The sequence below is a fragment of the Lonchura striata genome, chromosome 4 (genome assembly GCF_046129695.1).
Source record: "Lonchura striata isolate bLonStr1 chromosome 4, bLonStr1.mat, whole genome shotgun sequence".
NCBI lineage: Eukaryota > Metazoa > Chordata > Aves > Passeriformes > Estrildidae > Lonchura > Lonchura striata.
The window spans coordinates 63,037,821-63,051,181 of NC_134606.1; the positions used below are offsets into that span (position 1 = coordinate 63,037,821).

Below are 13,361 nucleotides of genomic sequence, written 5' to 3' on the forward strand. Positions count from 1 at the left end.
TTATCATCTACTGATGATTTTGGACAATGACTATTTGGAAGACATAGTTTGACCCCAGTGTGAGATGGGCATTAATCAAAAGCAGATTATTAAACTGAGTGAAGAGATAATGAGACACTGTCCTGTGGCCTCTGCCATGTACAGGAGTTACTATAATTTTTGAAGCTACCAGAACTTTTGGCATTGACATACAGGGTGAGATCTTTGTGCTGTTGGAATCATAGCAGTGATCCTATATTTTGAGGATTAAGGTTGGAACATATATAATTTTTTTTAATCATGAAAATGTGCTAGATGGTCATTAGTCATCTGTATTTCCAGTTATACAAAATTGCCTCTTTCTGAATAAAAATATTGTTTTACTTTGCAAAAGGAGATAATTGAAGACATCAGAAATGTAAAGTGTCTTTGAACATGTTTCTAGAGGGTTTTTACTTAATCCCATAGAATTTAGCAGGCGTTTTCCTGTTTAAATACCTGATTTGTTTTTAGTGTTCAAAACCCAGTCTTGGTTTTGGGAGTTCAATGCAGTACAGACTGTGAGAAAACACTGGCTCAGGAAGGAAGAAGTAAAATTTGAGGAAAGATTTAACACACAGTTTAATTTAAGATAATGTCAAACATAATTGCCTGTATACTGCAGTCTCCAGTGTTGATTCTGCTGTGCGTGACTGAAGTGTTCAGTGTTCTGGGGTTTTTTTAACTTCTTCTGTGTGTTCTGAGAAACAATTCAACAGAATATCCTCTGCTTTCTCTAGGGAGGTGCTGTGAGCTGATCATATTTGTGATATTAAGGACCACATTAATATTCCTTTCAAATGTATTTTAGTAATGCTGAGTGAATGGGTGAGGTAAATGTGGCCTTCTAGGATGGTACATATAGTTTTATAATCTAGACTGTGATACTTCTACTGCTTTGAAAGGAAATTTGGATAGATTAAAAGGACTCTACTTCTAAGGAATTTATGAAATAAGGTTGCAGTACCACTGTCTAACCTCTCAGATGTTTATCTGTGACAGATGTACGTGACACATACATTTGCAAATGAGTTCTAATTAGTTAGTTTTTACCTGACACTCCTGTGGGTCTCATGTTATGTAAATATGAAGCAGCAGCACCATGGCCTTGGTGCAGTGGGGAGGTGCCAGGTAAACAGGATTGGACCACAGTGCAAGTGACTCATTTTCCCAGGTAATGTTCTCCTCCTCAGAGCATATCACACTTTGGTACTACAGGCTAATTTAGATCCTTAAATTAGCAGCTGCTTGGGGAGAAATTTCCAGATGATCACTTATCATTTCACTGTTTTCAGTTATATGTCATTTTACTCTCTTGGGAAGGTGTTCTCAGAGCTTCTGGGAGGGGGTGAGGATGAGATGGCTGGGGAAGCAGATGAAGACTTTTCTAACTCTGAGCTATTGTAGCAGAAGAAATTGAGGCTGTGATAAGAGTTATGAGAAGGATTTTATCCATCAAGGGTGACTTTTTATTGTCCACAGTATTTTTGTTGTGGTGTTGCGCTTTTCATTAATTAACAAAAAAATCATAAATGAAATCATTGCAACAGTAGTCCTTAGCTTGGTGGAGTAGAATTAAGCTCAGTTGTTCCTGAACAGATGCTAATTAATTTAGAAATGGAAAGTAATGTTGTACAGGACTTCATCTTGTATATGGGAGATATAATTAGTCAAGCCAGCACAATATTTGAATAGCTTTTGATTGATTGTATTATTTTGATGCTGTGTTGGAACATAGTTGTTAATTTTTTTTTCCCCAAAAACTTTCAGCCCCAAAAGAGCAAAACTCTTTTACAAAGATGGTGGGAACAGCAGTATCTACTCTAGACTTTTCTGGTGGTGTTATTTGGAAGGCATGTGGGTTGTGTTCATGAGTGCTACCGGGAGTAGGATGGATGGAGGAAGGGATGCAGGGAGCCTTATAAAGGGTGGCTGGAACTGATCCTTATTACTGTTAAATATTAATATATTGAAAACAGCTACAGGCCCCATTTGAGAATGCTGGCTTAGGTATGGTGGATACTTTAATGCTTGCAAACATCCTCATTTCATGAACCTCCTTTAGAATCTATGAAATGTGCAGCTGATATTTAAAAAATAAAGATTGAAAGGAAAAAGTTATGTGGGTGAAGGTTACTTTTCAGTGAAGAATGTAGAATGTGCCGTTTGGCTTGATGTGTCAGCATAGTTAGCAGTGACTGCTCTGACACATTGGTAACTTTATCTTATGGTCCTTGGGATAGGAATGCTATTCTTTAATGTTTTTCTAATTAATCATATCTGAATATGTTGTCCCTCAAGTGCTATCCTAAGAGTAGCCTAAGAAAACAAATATATCAGAATACAATGAGCTCTCTTAAAAGTAACACCATTAGAAAGGAGTAATAAAAGTAACATTCTTGGCTATTGTGTGTTTGTTAGAGATCTCATGCTTATTCTGACCTTTCTAAATGTCATTGTTTCATGTTTGAGAAGACTGTGCTTATTGTATTTGAGAGCACTTATTTCCTCAAATGTGTGTTAAATTATCTTCAGAGACTGTTTTCAGGGTGATGTGCAAGTGTGCATAGCCTAAACTGTTTTCTTATCAGAAGTGTTGCCTTTGTCTACCCAAAATTTAGCATTTCATTCACATAATACACAGCTGAAAAGGGACTGGGAATATGTTGTATGTGAAGAAAGCCTGATGAGAGCTGTGGGGGAAATTGTGCAATTATACCTTTTGTAGAAATATGGGGAGATTTCTTGTCCTCCAAAATACCCGGTGGAGATGGAACAGAATGGTTTCTTTTCTTATATATTTTAGGACATTATCTCCAAGCCAGATTATTTAGCTTTATGAGATAATTCCTTGACTATCCTGACTTGTTTTCTCTTTCCTAGCTGACAGTCACAGCTCTCCCAGAGAAGACACCCCAACTGGGAGCATGGATTCTCTTTCTTCCCCATCTCCAACACCTGCATTCTCCAGCAGCCCACTTGGGCTCTTGGATGGAAATCACCTTATCATGGACAGCGGAGATCTTGCAGGCTGGACAACAAATCTGTAAGTAACTGAATATTAAGTGAGGATGTTTCCACTGGTATGATTGTGAAACACATTTTCTGTTTCAGTTTGGTGAGGAGTGATTTTTAGAAATTGCATATAATTGTGTTTGTTTTCTTCTGCTACAAGAAGATGTGTTTATGTGTGGTGGTGGAGCTTAGAGCCTACTTGAATGCTTGTAGGAAAAAAATGTTCATATTCTATTGGAATCTACTTAATTTTCATGTTACCTGTTATAACATTTTAAATGTTTTTTATTTTTTTATTTAAGCAGTGAATATATAAGTTATTCTCTATATGATATTTTACCCTAGTTTTATTTCAAGAAAACATTAAGGTGCACTTAGATGCCATACTGTTAAGATTTTGGGCCCAACTTTAGGTTTGGTTAACAGTGAGCGTGTGCTCAGATGCTATTGTCTAAGAACATTGTTATTTTTAATCTCTGCTTAACAAATTAAGTGCCTGGTTTCCAATGGAAGTGCAGTCTGTCACTTTCAGAAGATGCTGTAAGTGTTCCGTTTTTGAGTGTGACTTAAATTTAGCAAAAATTGACATCAAAATGTTAGTCCTATCTCTATAATACATGTTCAGGTTTGATACACAAAAAGCTGACCATAACTTGTTTTTAAATCAGAGTTGAACTTGAATTGAATTCTCCGGTTTGCTATTCATTCAGACTTTAACTACTATCAAGACAAACTTTTCCAGCCTTTAGTGCCAAGAACAATGGAAGGAACAGGTCTGGAGAAAAGATCTGTTACAAATATTTTCCATAACGGCATTCTGAGTAGCCAGCTCTGGTGATGAAACAAGTGTAAAATATGTATATAGATGTATGTAACATCTGAGAATATATAGATAGTCACAGAATAATTATTAATCTGCTGACTTGAGTGTTGATTGACTAGAACAATTTTTTTCTTTCATATATATTGAAGGAATTCCAGTATTATAGGTATTTTCCATAACGTTGTTTCTTCAGTAGAGGTCTGAAGTTACTCTTCCCTTATCCTCTTGTACTATCCTCTAGAAGTGAGTACAAGTAGCAATAAATTGTACTTACCAAAGAGGGCTGCATGTGTGGAAAAGATGCTGTAGTGATATAAAACTGGACTGTCAGTGAAAGCTAATTAAGGAACACAGGTTTAGCAGGATAGTGATAATGTCACTTCAGAGAATAAAAGGAGGAGTGTTGGTTTTATCCAGAGAATTTGGGAACTTCAGGTGTTTGAAGGAATATTGCAATTTTTTGTGTGTGTTTGTTAATTTTTATAAAAAACTATACTGCACTGGTGTTTTGGAAAACTGACTTGATGGCTTGAGGTTTTCTGCTCAGTTGGAAACAGTACTTAAAGTTCTCCTTGGAAGGAACAAAATAAAGGTGCATGGTATGTGCATTTAGATAATTTGTCAAAAGTAGTTTCTTTCTTCCACTTGCCTGTCTGTGAAGTCTGCTTAAGAGCGACCTCTGTAACAAGCCTGGACAGTGACAGAATAGTCTGTGAACGTTACATTCTTTCTTTGCTCTGTTTTCTCACCTCAAATTGGCTTCTGTTCCTCTTCTAGTTCGGATGACTCAGAGGGCCCTGCCTTAACAAATAAAGCCCAAACTAAAACATAGAGCAGCTCCAGTGTAGAAATAGCAGAATGTAGCTCTGGTAGCTCTCCCAGTTCCAGGAAATGTTAGCACTGGCCGTTGGTTGTAGAGTGTTCTCATGAGATGGACCAATCCTTAGAGTAAGGTGAAGAACAAACGTGTTTGTGCAGGATTTCAAAATGTTTTGTATTGTAAGCCAAACTGGGACAAAATCAATTCTTAAATCCACAGTATCATCTCTCAAATGGTATTGCAGGTGTTCACTGAGCTATAGCAAATGCCATAGTGAGTCTAGGGAAGATGGAATTATACCAGAGGATCCGGTTTCTCAAGTTCCTGCTGATGTTTATAACATATGGGTGTTACTCGTTGGAGATCGATCACTCCGGAGTTATGCAGTCAACAAGATGATGGTGACTTCTTTGTGGCAGAAGAGTTGCTTGCAGTGTTTCTCAGGGGAGGGATGTTGCATTGTGGGTCAAGATGTGTCAGCTATTCCAAGAGCTGGTTTACATCTGTAGTTTGCTTCAAGAAAGAAGAAGCTAGTGAATGATAGCTGTTGTCACCGTGATGTTTCCTGGCAGAGATTTTTGTGATGCGTGCCCTTTCCCTCTTCCACCTTCCAAAACAAGAGCTACAGCTTCCAGAATGGTGAGGTTAGCACCAAATGGAAGCAAATACACCCTCACCTCCTGATGGGCTCTGGGAAGGGTTTCATGTCCAGAGTGGTGAAAGAAGCTAAGAGAGCAAGGGCTTTGCCATCAATTTGAAATATCTCACAAAGCCCCAACTGCTCAATTGTCACGTCAGTATTTAAAGATGTGCTGTGCATACGGTGCAACTTGAAGGTGATGTTTCACATATGTGCCATTTTGAAGCCCTGTTAAGCTGTTGGTTTTCATGTCTGTAAGTGTGTGTGTGTCTGCCTGATGCTAGATTTTCTCTGAAAGCTCTGTGTAGATCAGGCATATGTCCTGTGTTGTCATGTGCTGCTGTAGGGGTGAGTAGAGACTTGGGTGATGCTTGGCAGGGGTGGTTCTCAGTGGAGACCTGAGTTTGCTGCTTTAAGACTATCATGCACCCTAAACTTTCTTTAACCTTTTTCCTGAAGTTATTTTTAACTTCACACTTCCATTTAGAGCCAAATACTAAAAATAAATATGTTTTATTTTTACATACAGTCTATGGTAGAACATAGCTTTTATTTTTTTCCCCCTGTCAATCACCAAGTTACAGAGAAGTTTTTGTAGACACAGGATTCAAACTCTAACTAGCCTAGGATGGGCAAATTACCACTTCTACTTGATGGAGCACTGTGTCATAAACATGTACTGTTTGGAAATACCTTCTATCCAAGGACGTTTTGCACAAGGTGATCTCAAACATAAATTCCTAATTATAGTTGTGAGCTGGGTAAAAGATTGCCCTCCATTAGTATGGACATTTTTTCCCTTTAAGGTAGAGCAGCAACAGCAATCTCAGTTTAATGTTAAGCACAGCATTTGCATTCTTCCTTTTTTCCTCTCTAAGTGTCCATACAGACTCTCTCCTACACAGTTTCTGGTTTTTCTATTGCATTTGCCTAAAAAGTAAGTAAATCTGCTACATCTTTTTTTCAGGAGGCATGATAGCTTTTTGCTGGAGGATGTGACCCTGACATTACTCTCAATGCCTTCCTAATTGGCACTGAAAAATAGTGCACCCTAATCACTCTGATTTTCATTCCTGTGGTGTATGAAACTCAATTTTTTTATAGTTTAAAATGTATAAGACAAACTTTCTAAGAGGAGTTCAGGATTTCAGATGCTAAGAGGCTGGATAGCCTTTCTAAGCTAGTCCCCAAACTGTTTTGATAATAGTGATGGTCTTGGGTTTGGAGATATGGAGTAGATAGGGTAGGTGTTAAACTGCATTTGAACTGTGGAGATATAGTCAATCTTCCCTTTTACCTGCAGTTGAAAGTTGGTGATACAAAACTTGAATTTCACCCTATTAAACTATGGCTTTGCACATGCAGAAGACAACAGTGATAGCTAAACTGGGTATACACTTTGGTGTCCAATAAATATACTTAAGCAAGTAAAGATGAAATGTAATTTAAAGTCCTTTTATAGTGAAGGAGGTGGTATTACCAAAGTTTCGGTATCAGATGTGGAATGATGTAATTAAATTTAAAAAGGGTGAGTGAAACTTTTTTTTTGCAGCTGTTGTGGTTTGATTATAGAATTTACTTGCAGGATCATCTATTGATCTGTGGCCTGTCCTATTCAGCCTTTCCAGAGTCCTGGCTGTAATGGCAGCTCACCTCTGATGGATTAGTACAGGTTTCCCTCGTTGCAATGACTGATTTGTCAAAAGGTGGATTACAAGTCATGTCCTAAAATACTGTGGGCTGCCTTATGTCTTTTTTCACTTGACCTCAGAATGAACCAAAAAAGCTGAACACTTGGTATTCTCTGGACTCACTATGTGTTGTAATTAATATTTCTGAGGACCTTTTTCTGATAAGGAAAGATTTGTTGCTGTAACTGGCCTCTTGTTGTCACGAGATTTCTTTGTGCTTATAGTACAATACCCTGTGCCAGGACTTATCTACAGACCTTACAGACTTACCCCTCACAGTGCTGGGATTTCAGAATTAGGTCAGTCTTCCCTTTTTTGTTGGAAGTATCCTACCCTTACTGCATGATCACTTCTTCATGCAAATAATGAAAACTATGTCTTGTTTCTGAGCTGGAGAGTTCTTTTTTTTTGGGATCTGAGACTGCAGAGTGTTTGGGTTTCACAGGGTGCTGGAGCATGGTAACTTTTGATGGTTGTTCTGGATGGAGTTATGATGAAAGATATGGAATAGCCTTCTTCAAGATAATACTGAGTGTCTGTTTACCTTGCTTGTTCTTCTTTCCATCTCTAAGCCTTTGGGATTTTGCAGTTCAAGGGGATTGAAAGCACTCTTGTCCCTCAAACATTTTCAGTAGTGTGGGTGAATGCAGGGCTTGCTAAAGCAATTATGTTTCTGAGCTAAGAATGGTAAGATTCATAGTTTCCAAACTGAATCCCACCTTGGATACTTCTGTAGGAGCGTGCAAGGTAGAGTCCTGACAGTCCAAATACCAAAGTGTTCAAAGCCCAGAGGAGAAATGGAAGCACCAAGATAAACGGATTTTCAGGAATGTGAAAGGGACTTATGGAAGATGAAATAATTCAGTCTTTTTATTATTATTATTTTTTTATTTCTTATCAATTTTTCTTAATTGGTTCTCCTGACATTAAAATATCCTGTTAACCAGCTCAATGGTATGTAAGTGCTACACTGTGGGCCTAGTTTTGGGGTTTTTAATATCCAGAATGGTGATGAGATCTGTGCTGTGCAGCATTCAGGGTCTTTGTGACCAGGCTGGGAAGATTTAACTCATTCTTCATGAAATCTCAAGCTGTTCAAATTGCTGGTGAGCAAACTGATATTAAAAGAGCCATCAGATGGCAAGGGCAGGCAGAGATAGTGGTGTTCTGCACATAACAGAAGCCTTGGAGATAGTTATTAATTTTGTTTGACTGCTGTGTGAATTCCCATCAGCCTTGTTATATCTACATCAGTAGGCTGCATGTCTAGTCTCCTTAAAATGGTACTACTTTCTTTTTTGTACTTTCTGGCAGTGGTGTGAATTTGCAGTTTTACATAAATGATGAGCGAGTTCAGTTTCACTGTCTTCAAAATTTTTTATAATATCTAATGTCATCATCTTATTTTATTGAAAGAAGGTGCTCTAGCCGCTGGTGGGCCATTGTGCTTATTCTGCAGTTTGGTTTTGTTTCAGCTGCCACCTCTCCAGTGACTCAGCACTTTGGGAGCAGGTTTAGCAGAGCAGGCACTTCTTTTTGTACCCTTTCGTTATGCAAGCAGAGCAAGAGCCCTCATTTTGCAGCTTCTTTGAGACAGGCATAATATAACTTAGTCACGTGGCTCGTACAAAACAGACCTTGCCATCTCCTTGGCTGCCAGGGAACTTGACAGCAGCACTACTGTGTGAGCACAGGCTAAATGGTGTGTGTGCTCAGGGCAGGGAGGGGTGTGGATGCAATCACTGGGATGAGCTAAGGTTTCCTTTTTAAATTTTTAAAAATTATTTTTATTTTATTTTATTTGTATTCCTCTAGGGCAACACAGCTCCCTCTTTTCTTTTTTTTTTTTTTTTTCCTGAAAGGAGCAGCAGTGAGCTATAAGCTTCTAGATGTACATATTTCACTTTTGCTTTGTCTGAATTATCATTTAAAAATGCTTTAACTTGGGACAGCTGCTGTAGACATTAGCTTTGGATTTACCAGACTGGTGTGAAAGATCATTTCACTAATGCATTAGCTGCTTCACTGAGACTTCACAATCCAAGTTAAAAACCCCTCTATTTCAGTGCTGACTGATGTGCTCCGTATAAATGAGGGTTCAGGAAAGCTGTGTGCATTTCACATACTTGAAATTTTGAGGATGCAGTTTCTTTCTAGGGGGAACACAGATGGGGAAATTCTGGCCTTCTGTGTGTCTCCAGCTTTGCTGCAGCTATGACAATTTCTAGAATTTTGGCCACATATTTTTCTGCTCCCCACTCCCCAAGGCACAAAGGGATTTTAACGTGCAGGAAGGTGGTGGTCACTCTTGGATTGCATAAAGAATCAGAAATAGCCAACACCCTTTGATACACACTGTCATCTTGTAATGAAACCTTTCAAGAATGCTTTCATTGACTTTGTCAGCCAGACACTGTGATATGACAGCCGTAGTGCTGCCAAACTTGTCTGAAACAACCCTTTTTTTCTCAGGAGTTGCAGTGTAGATTCTTTTCACAGACTCTCTTCCTTGTTCTCAAGATAAGAGGCTGCTCTTTAGCTGTGTTACCTTAGGAACCAGCCAGATAAACATCCAATAAAATCTTGTTTTCAGAAATTTCTTTTTGAATATCAGTACAAAATCTTTAGCTTATTTTCAGTAAAGCCATTCCTCCCTCCTCCCCTTTCCCATCGTTCACTATGCTAGACAATAGCATTTTTTCCTCAAAGAGAGATGGTTATGTCAGCCTTTTTGGCTTTTTTTCCTACCCGCAGGAAATGCATTGCCTTCATTTTAGCCTTAGGAAAAAGAATTTCTTCAACATACCTTCTTAAAGTTGAGGTGCTGTGCGATAACATGTGCAATACTTTCTAATATATCATCATCTTGATAAACAAGGAGTGCAAATCCTTATAGCAAGGTAGCCTTGCTGTGACAAGAACCTTTTCAAAGAAAAAACAATAAAATCTAACCTTTTGTTGCTTACACAACTCAGCATTGGAAATTATATTTCTTATTGAGTAAAACCTCCTGTTTTAGTAACAAGAATGAAGTGGTTCCTGAGGTAACCAAGTACAATAAATATAAAAAAATACCAACCTCACAACAAAATCCATAAATTCTAGAATGTGCTTAATAGTTAAAGCTATCAACTTTTATTTTTTCTTTGTTTCTTTCTTCTTACCATGGTGAAACTATTGCTATTGAAAAATGTGTTGGGTTTTTTTGTCTCCTGCTGGATGGTTGAGCGTGATCTCTTACTGGGTAACCAGGAGCCTAAAGTGACAGGCAAATTCTGCTGCAGTGTTTTCCCTACAGCTGTAAAGTATTAAGGAAATTCATCAAAAAAGTGGGGGAGGGAGCAATCCAGCACTCCACATACCTGTACTTCTGGAGTGTTTTTCCACTACTATAGTTGAAGTGGCTCAGAATTTGTAGAAAACCTGCCAATTTTAACATGCTTCTATATAGTCCTTTCTAGTAAAGGACAGTGTAGTGTAACTTGGTGATAGATTGCGCTTCTTGTTAAGTCTCTGTAACTTGAGAAATTAATATGCCATGGCATGGATCTGAACATTTCATTTCATCTTCTGTTCCTTTATGTGCACACCTCTTTCCTTTTTTTTTTCCCCTCTTTCTTTCCCCTCCAAGTCGCAGCAAGAAACCATCTGGTATTTATTCCAAGTATTCTTACGAATGACCAATGCTTCCCTGGGTCAGAGGGTTCCTTTTGTGTTCTTTCTGTTCTGAGTGTTGCTTTGAAGTCATTAATTCTGTGTGTGAGGTGCAGGTGGGGTGTGTTGTTCTAGAGCTGATTGAGTAAATTGCAGAGATTAACATGACGCATCTATCAATTAAATATTTAATAAATGCAAGTTTTAATATTCACTTGTTGAAAATCAAACCACACATCTGAGGTTGCACTACAAAAGGCCACTTGGTAGAATATTCTTGAATTATGAATAGTTTGCATTAGAAACATTTTAGTACTCCTTTGGCAATATACTTGGAGTGTTATTTTTCTGTTTTCAGTTTTTTCTGTTTTACAGGTTTCAGAAATGAGACTAACACCAATCCTTATCACAGAATCATGGAGTGGTTTAGGTTGTAAGGGACCTTAAATATCATGTCATTCCAACCACCTTGCCAAGAGATTGATTTGAATTTAATAAATAGCAAGGAAAATACTTTTTCTCTAAGTCTCAGAACCGTTTTAAGTAGAAGAGTTTAGTCTGTGCAAGTATGACTTCTTTTAAATTCACTTTTAAAAAACTTTTCTTCTGTTCACCTGCTGAGTTAAAATTAATTCTGCACTTAGACATTATGAGTGGGAAATTATGAAGAAATAATTTACTTTCTGGCAAACTTTATAAACTTTACCATACCACTGAGAATTGTTTTATCCTCAGTATTTAGAGAAAATGATCCAAATGCTGTAGTTTTCAGGGTTTTTTTTTGTTTATCTCTGGAGGAAGTCTTTTAGCTGAAGGTTTTTCTTTTATCTGAGGAAAATGTTTCAATTATTAGGTAAAAATGGGAGGAAGAAGACAATTTAAAGTAAAAGAAAACCCTAAAATTAGGTGCTGTTCCAAAAGGTATGTAATTATTGGAAGATGTAAAAAATTGTGCAGTGGAGGATTCCCAGGCAGAAAAGATGACTGGACATCCTCTTCCCAAGATAAGCATAAAATATGTTTCTAGGCAGCATAATCCTGCTCATCATTCAATTTAATACATATGATTCCTTGTTTGGTAAATGTGATAATTTTTAAAAGCAGAGCATGTTTTGATAAACCCTTCTGGTTATGATTCCAGCACATTTAAGTTTCAATTTTACTAGTGGAATTAACTATAGAATGCTCTTTTATAAACTCTGAATTCCAGTTTTTATTCAAATGCCATCTGATATGTTTCCAAAGGAAAAATAATTTTCTTGTAATAAGGAATGTGACATTATAATGTAATAAATTAAAAAAAATAATAAAAGTGAATGCCTGCTTAACTATGTAATTGCTAGAATGACTATGAGATATGAGTTCATAAAAGTTGAATTTGATTGTAAATCATGTTGTGCAAACAACAAATGATGATAATTTCTTTTAGAAATTAAATATAAGGGTGTATGATAAGATAAAAATCAGGTATCTAAGTTAGGTTTCCTGCTTTCTTTATTCATCTACAATTATTACTGGGCTGATTCTTCATTCCTCTTTTTGCTTGTGTTTGCTCCATCTTGATTAGGTGTGCATTTAGACTCCCACAAAAACCTTGACTGAGGTCTTAGATTTTGGTGGTGTTTTCAGATCAATGGTATCTAAGAGGTTAATCTTGGAGTAAGACAAAGTTATAAATGCTGTATTGGGAAGCCTCCGCTTCTGAGGGAACAATTGCTGTTTGCAAATTATTTTAATTCTGCTTCTGCTTAGAAACTGCTTGAAGTCCAGCTCTTTGTTCCAAAGATATGCTGACAACCAGCTTTTGGACTATTTGTTGTTTTGTCCATGCAAAGAATGAAAGCCTTCCAGTGCTGGACCACTTCAGTTCTTTTAAGGTGTAAAATTAGAAATGTTCTTTATATTGGGGACAACTTTGTGTGTTTACTAATGCAAGTTTTAAATTTTGCCTGCTATTTCTTCTCCTCTTGTGGCAACTTTGTGTTCAGCCATTCACTTGATATATATTTGATCAATGCATTGCTGGGGGCAGCCACTTAGACAGTGTTTGCACAGTTCCATGAAGATCTCAATCCAGAGCTGGAATTGTGATCCCAATGCTGGAATAGCTGCAGCCTCTTTAGAAATCTTCTCAGTTGTACAGCACTGAGGAGATTTTTAAATAGATTCATCAAAACTTGTAAAGGCAGAGTGGCAGCACAAATAATAGCCTGCTCTATGCAATATCACTTTGTCTGTCTTTATTAGATAAGGAATGGGGAATTTTGTCCTTTTATTGTTTATGCCATGAATTTCAGGTCATTCTCCTTAGCTTAAGATGTAGGGCATGCAGAAAAAAGAATTCCAGGGAAGAGTGCAGAATCATACAATGGCCATTTCTGCAAAGTCAGCTGGACAATATGATTTGGTTTGAATTTGAAAAATCTAACAGGTTATCCAGTGATAAAGACTCAAATATTTTGGTAGGATAAGAAATTTTATTCATGTTGTTAATTCTGCCTGGAATGTATTTCCTCTTAGTCCTGCTCAAAGCCGCCCATCAATGGTGTCATGGATGAACATTCCATCTGCTAACCCAGCTGCCACAGATGCTGCCCTACCCACTTTCTTCTTCCCCAGCCCTGCCACTGGCACTGACAGAGCAGTGGAAAGGTATGGTGTGCACTTCAACTTTTGCTGGCTCTTTATTTGCCTCCTTTT

General features: G+C 37.6%; 1 protein-coding gene across 2 annotated transcripts in view; it reads left to right on the forward strand.

Annotated features, from left to right (window-relative positions):
- Nucleotides 1–13,361, forward strand: part of ARHGAP10 (Rho GTPase activating protein 10) — a 136,799-nt gene that overhangs the window by 114,257 nt on the left and 9,181 nt on the right. The window contains exons 20-21 of one of the 2 annotated variants that reach the window (XM_021536597.3): nucleotides 2,902–3,064; nucleotides 13,182–13,313. In XM_021536597.3, coding sequence (XP_021392272.1) covers nucleotides 2,902–3,064; nucleotides 13,182–13,313 — 295 coding nt within the window. The remainder of the gene's footprint in view (nucleotides 1–2,901; nucleotides 3,065–13,181; nucleotides 13,314–13,361) is intronic. The other variant, XM_077783017.1, reaches the window with a different exon arrangement.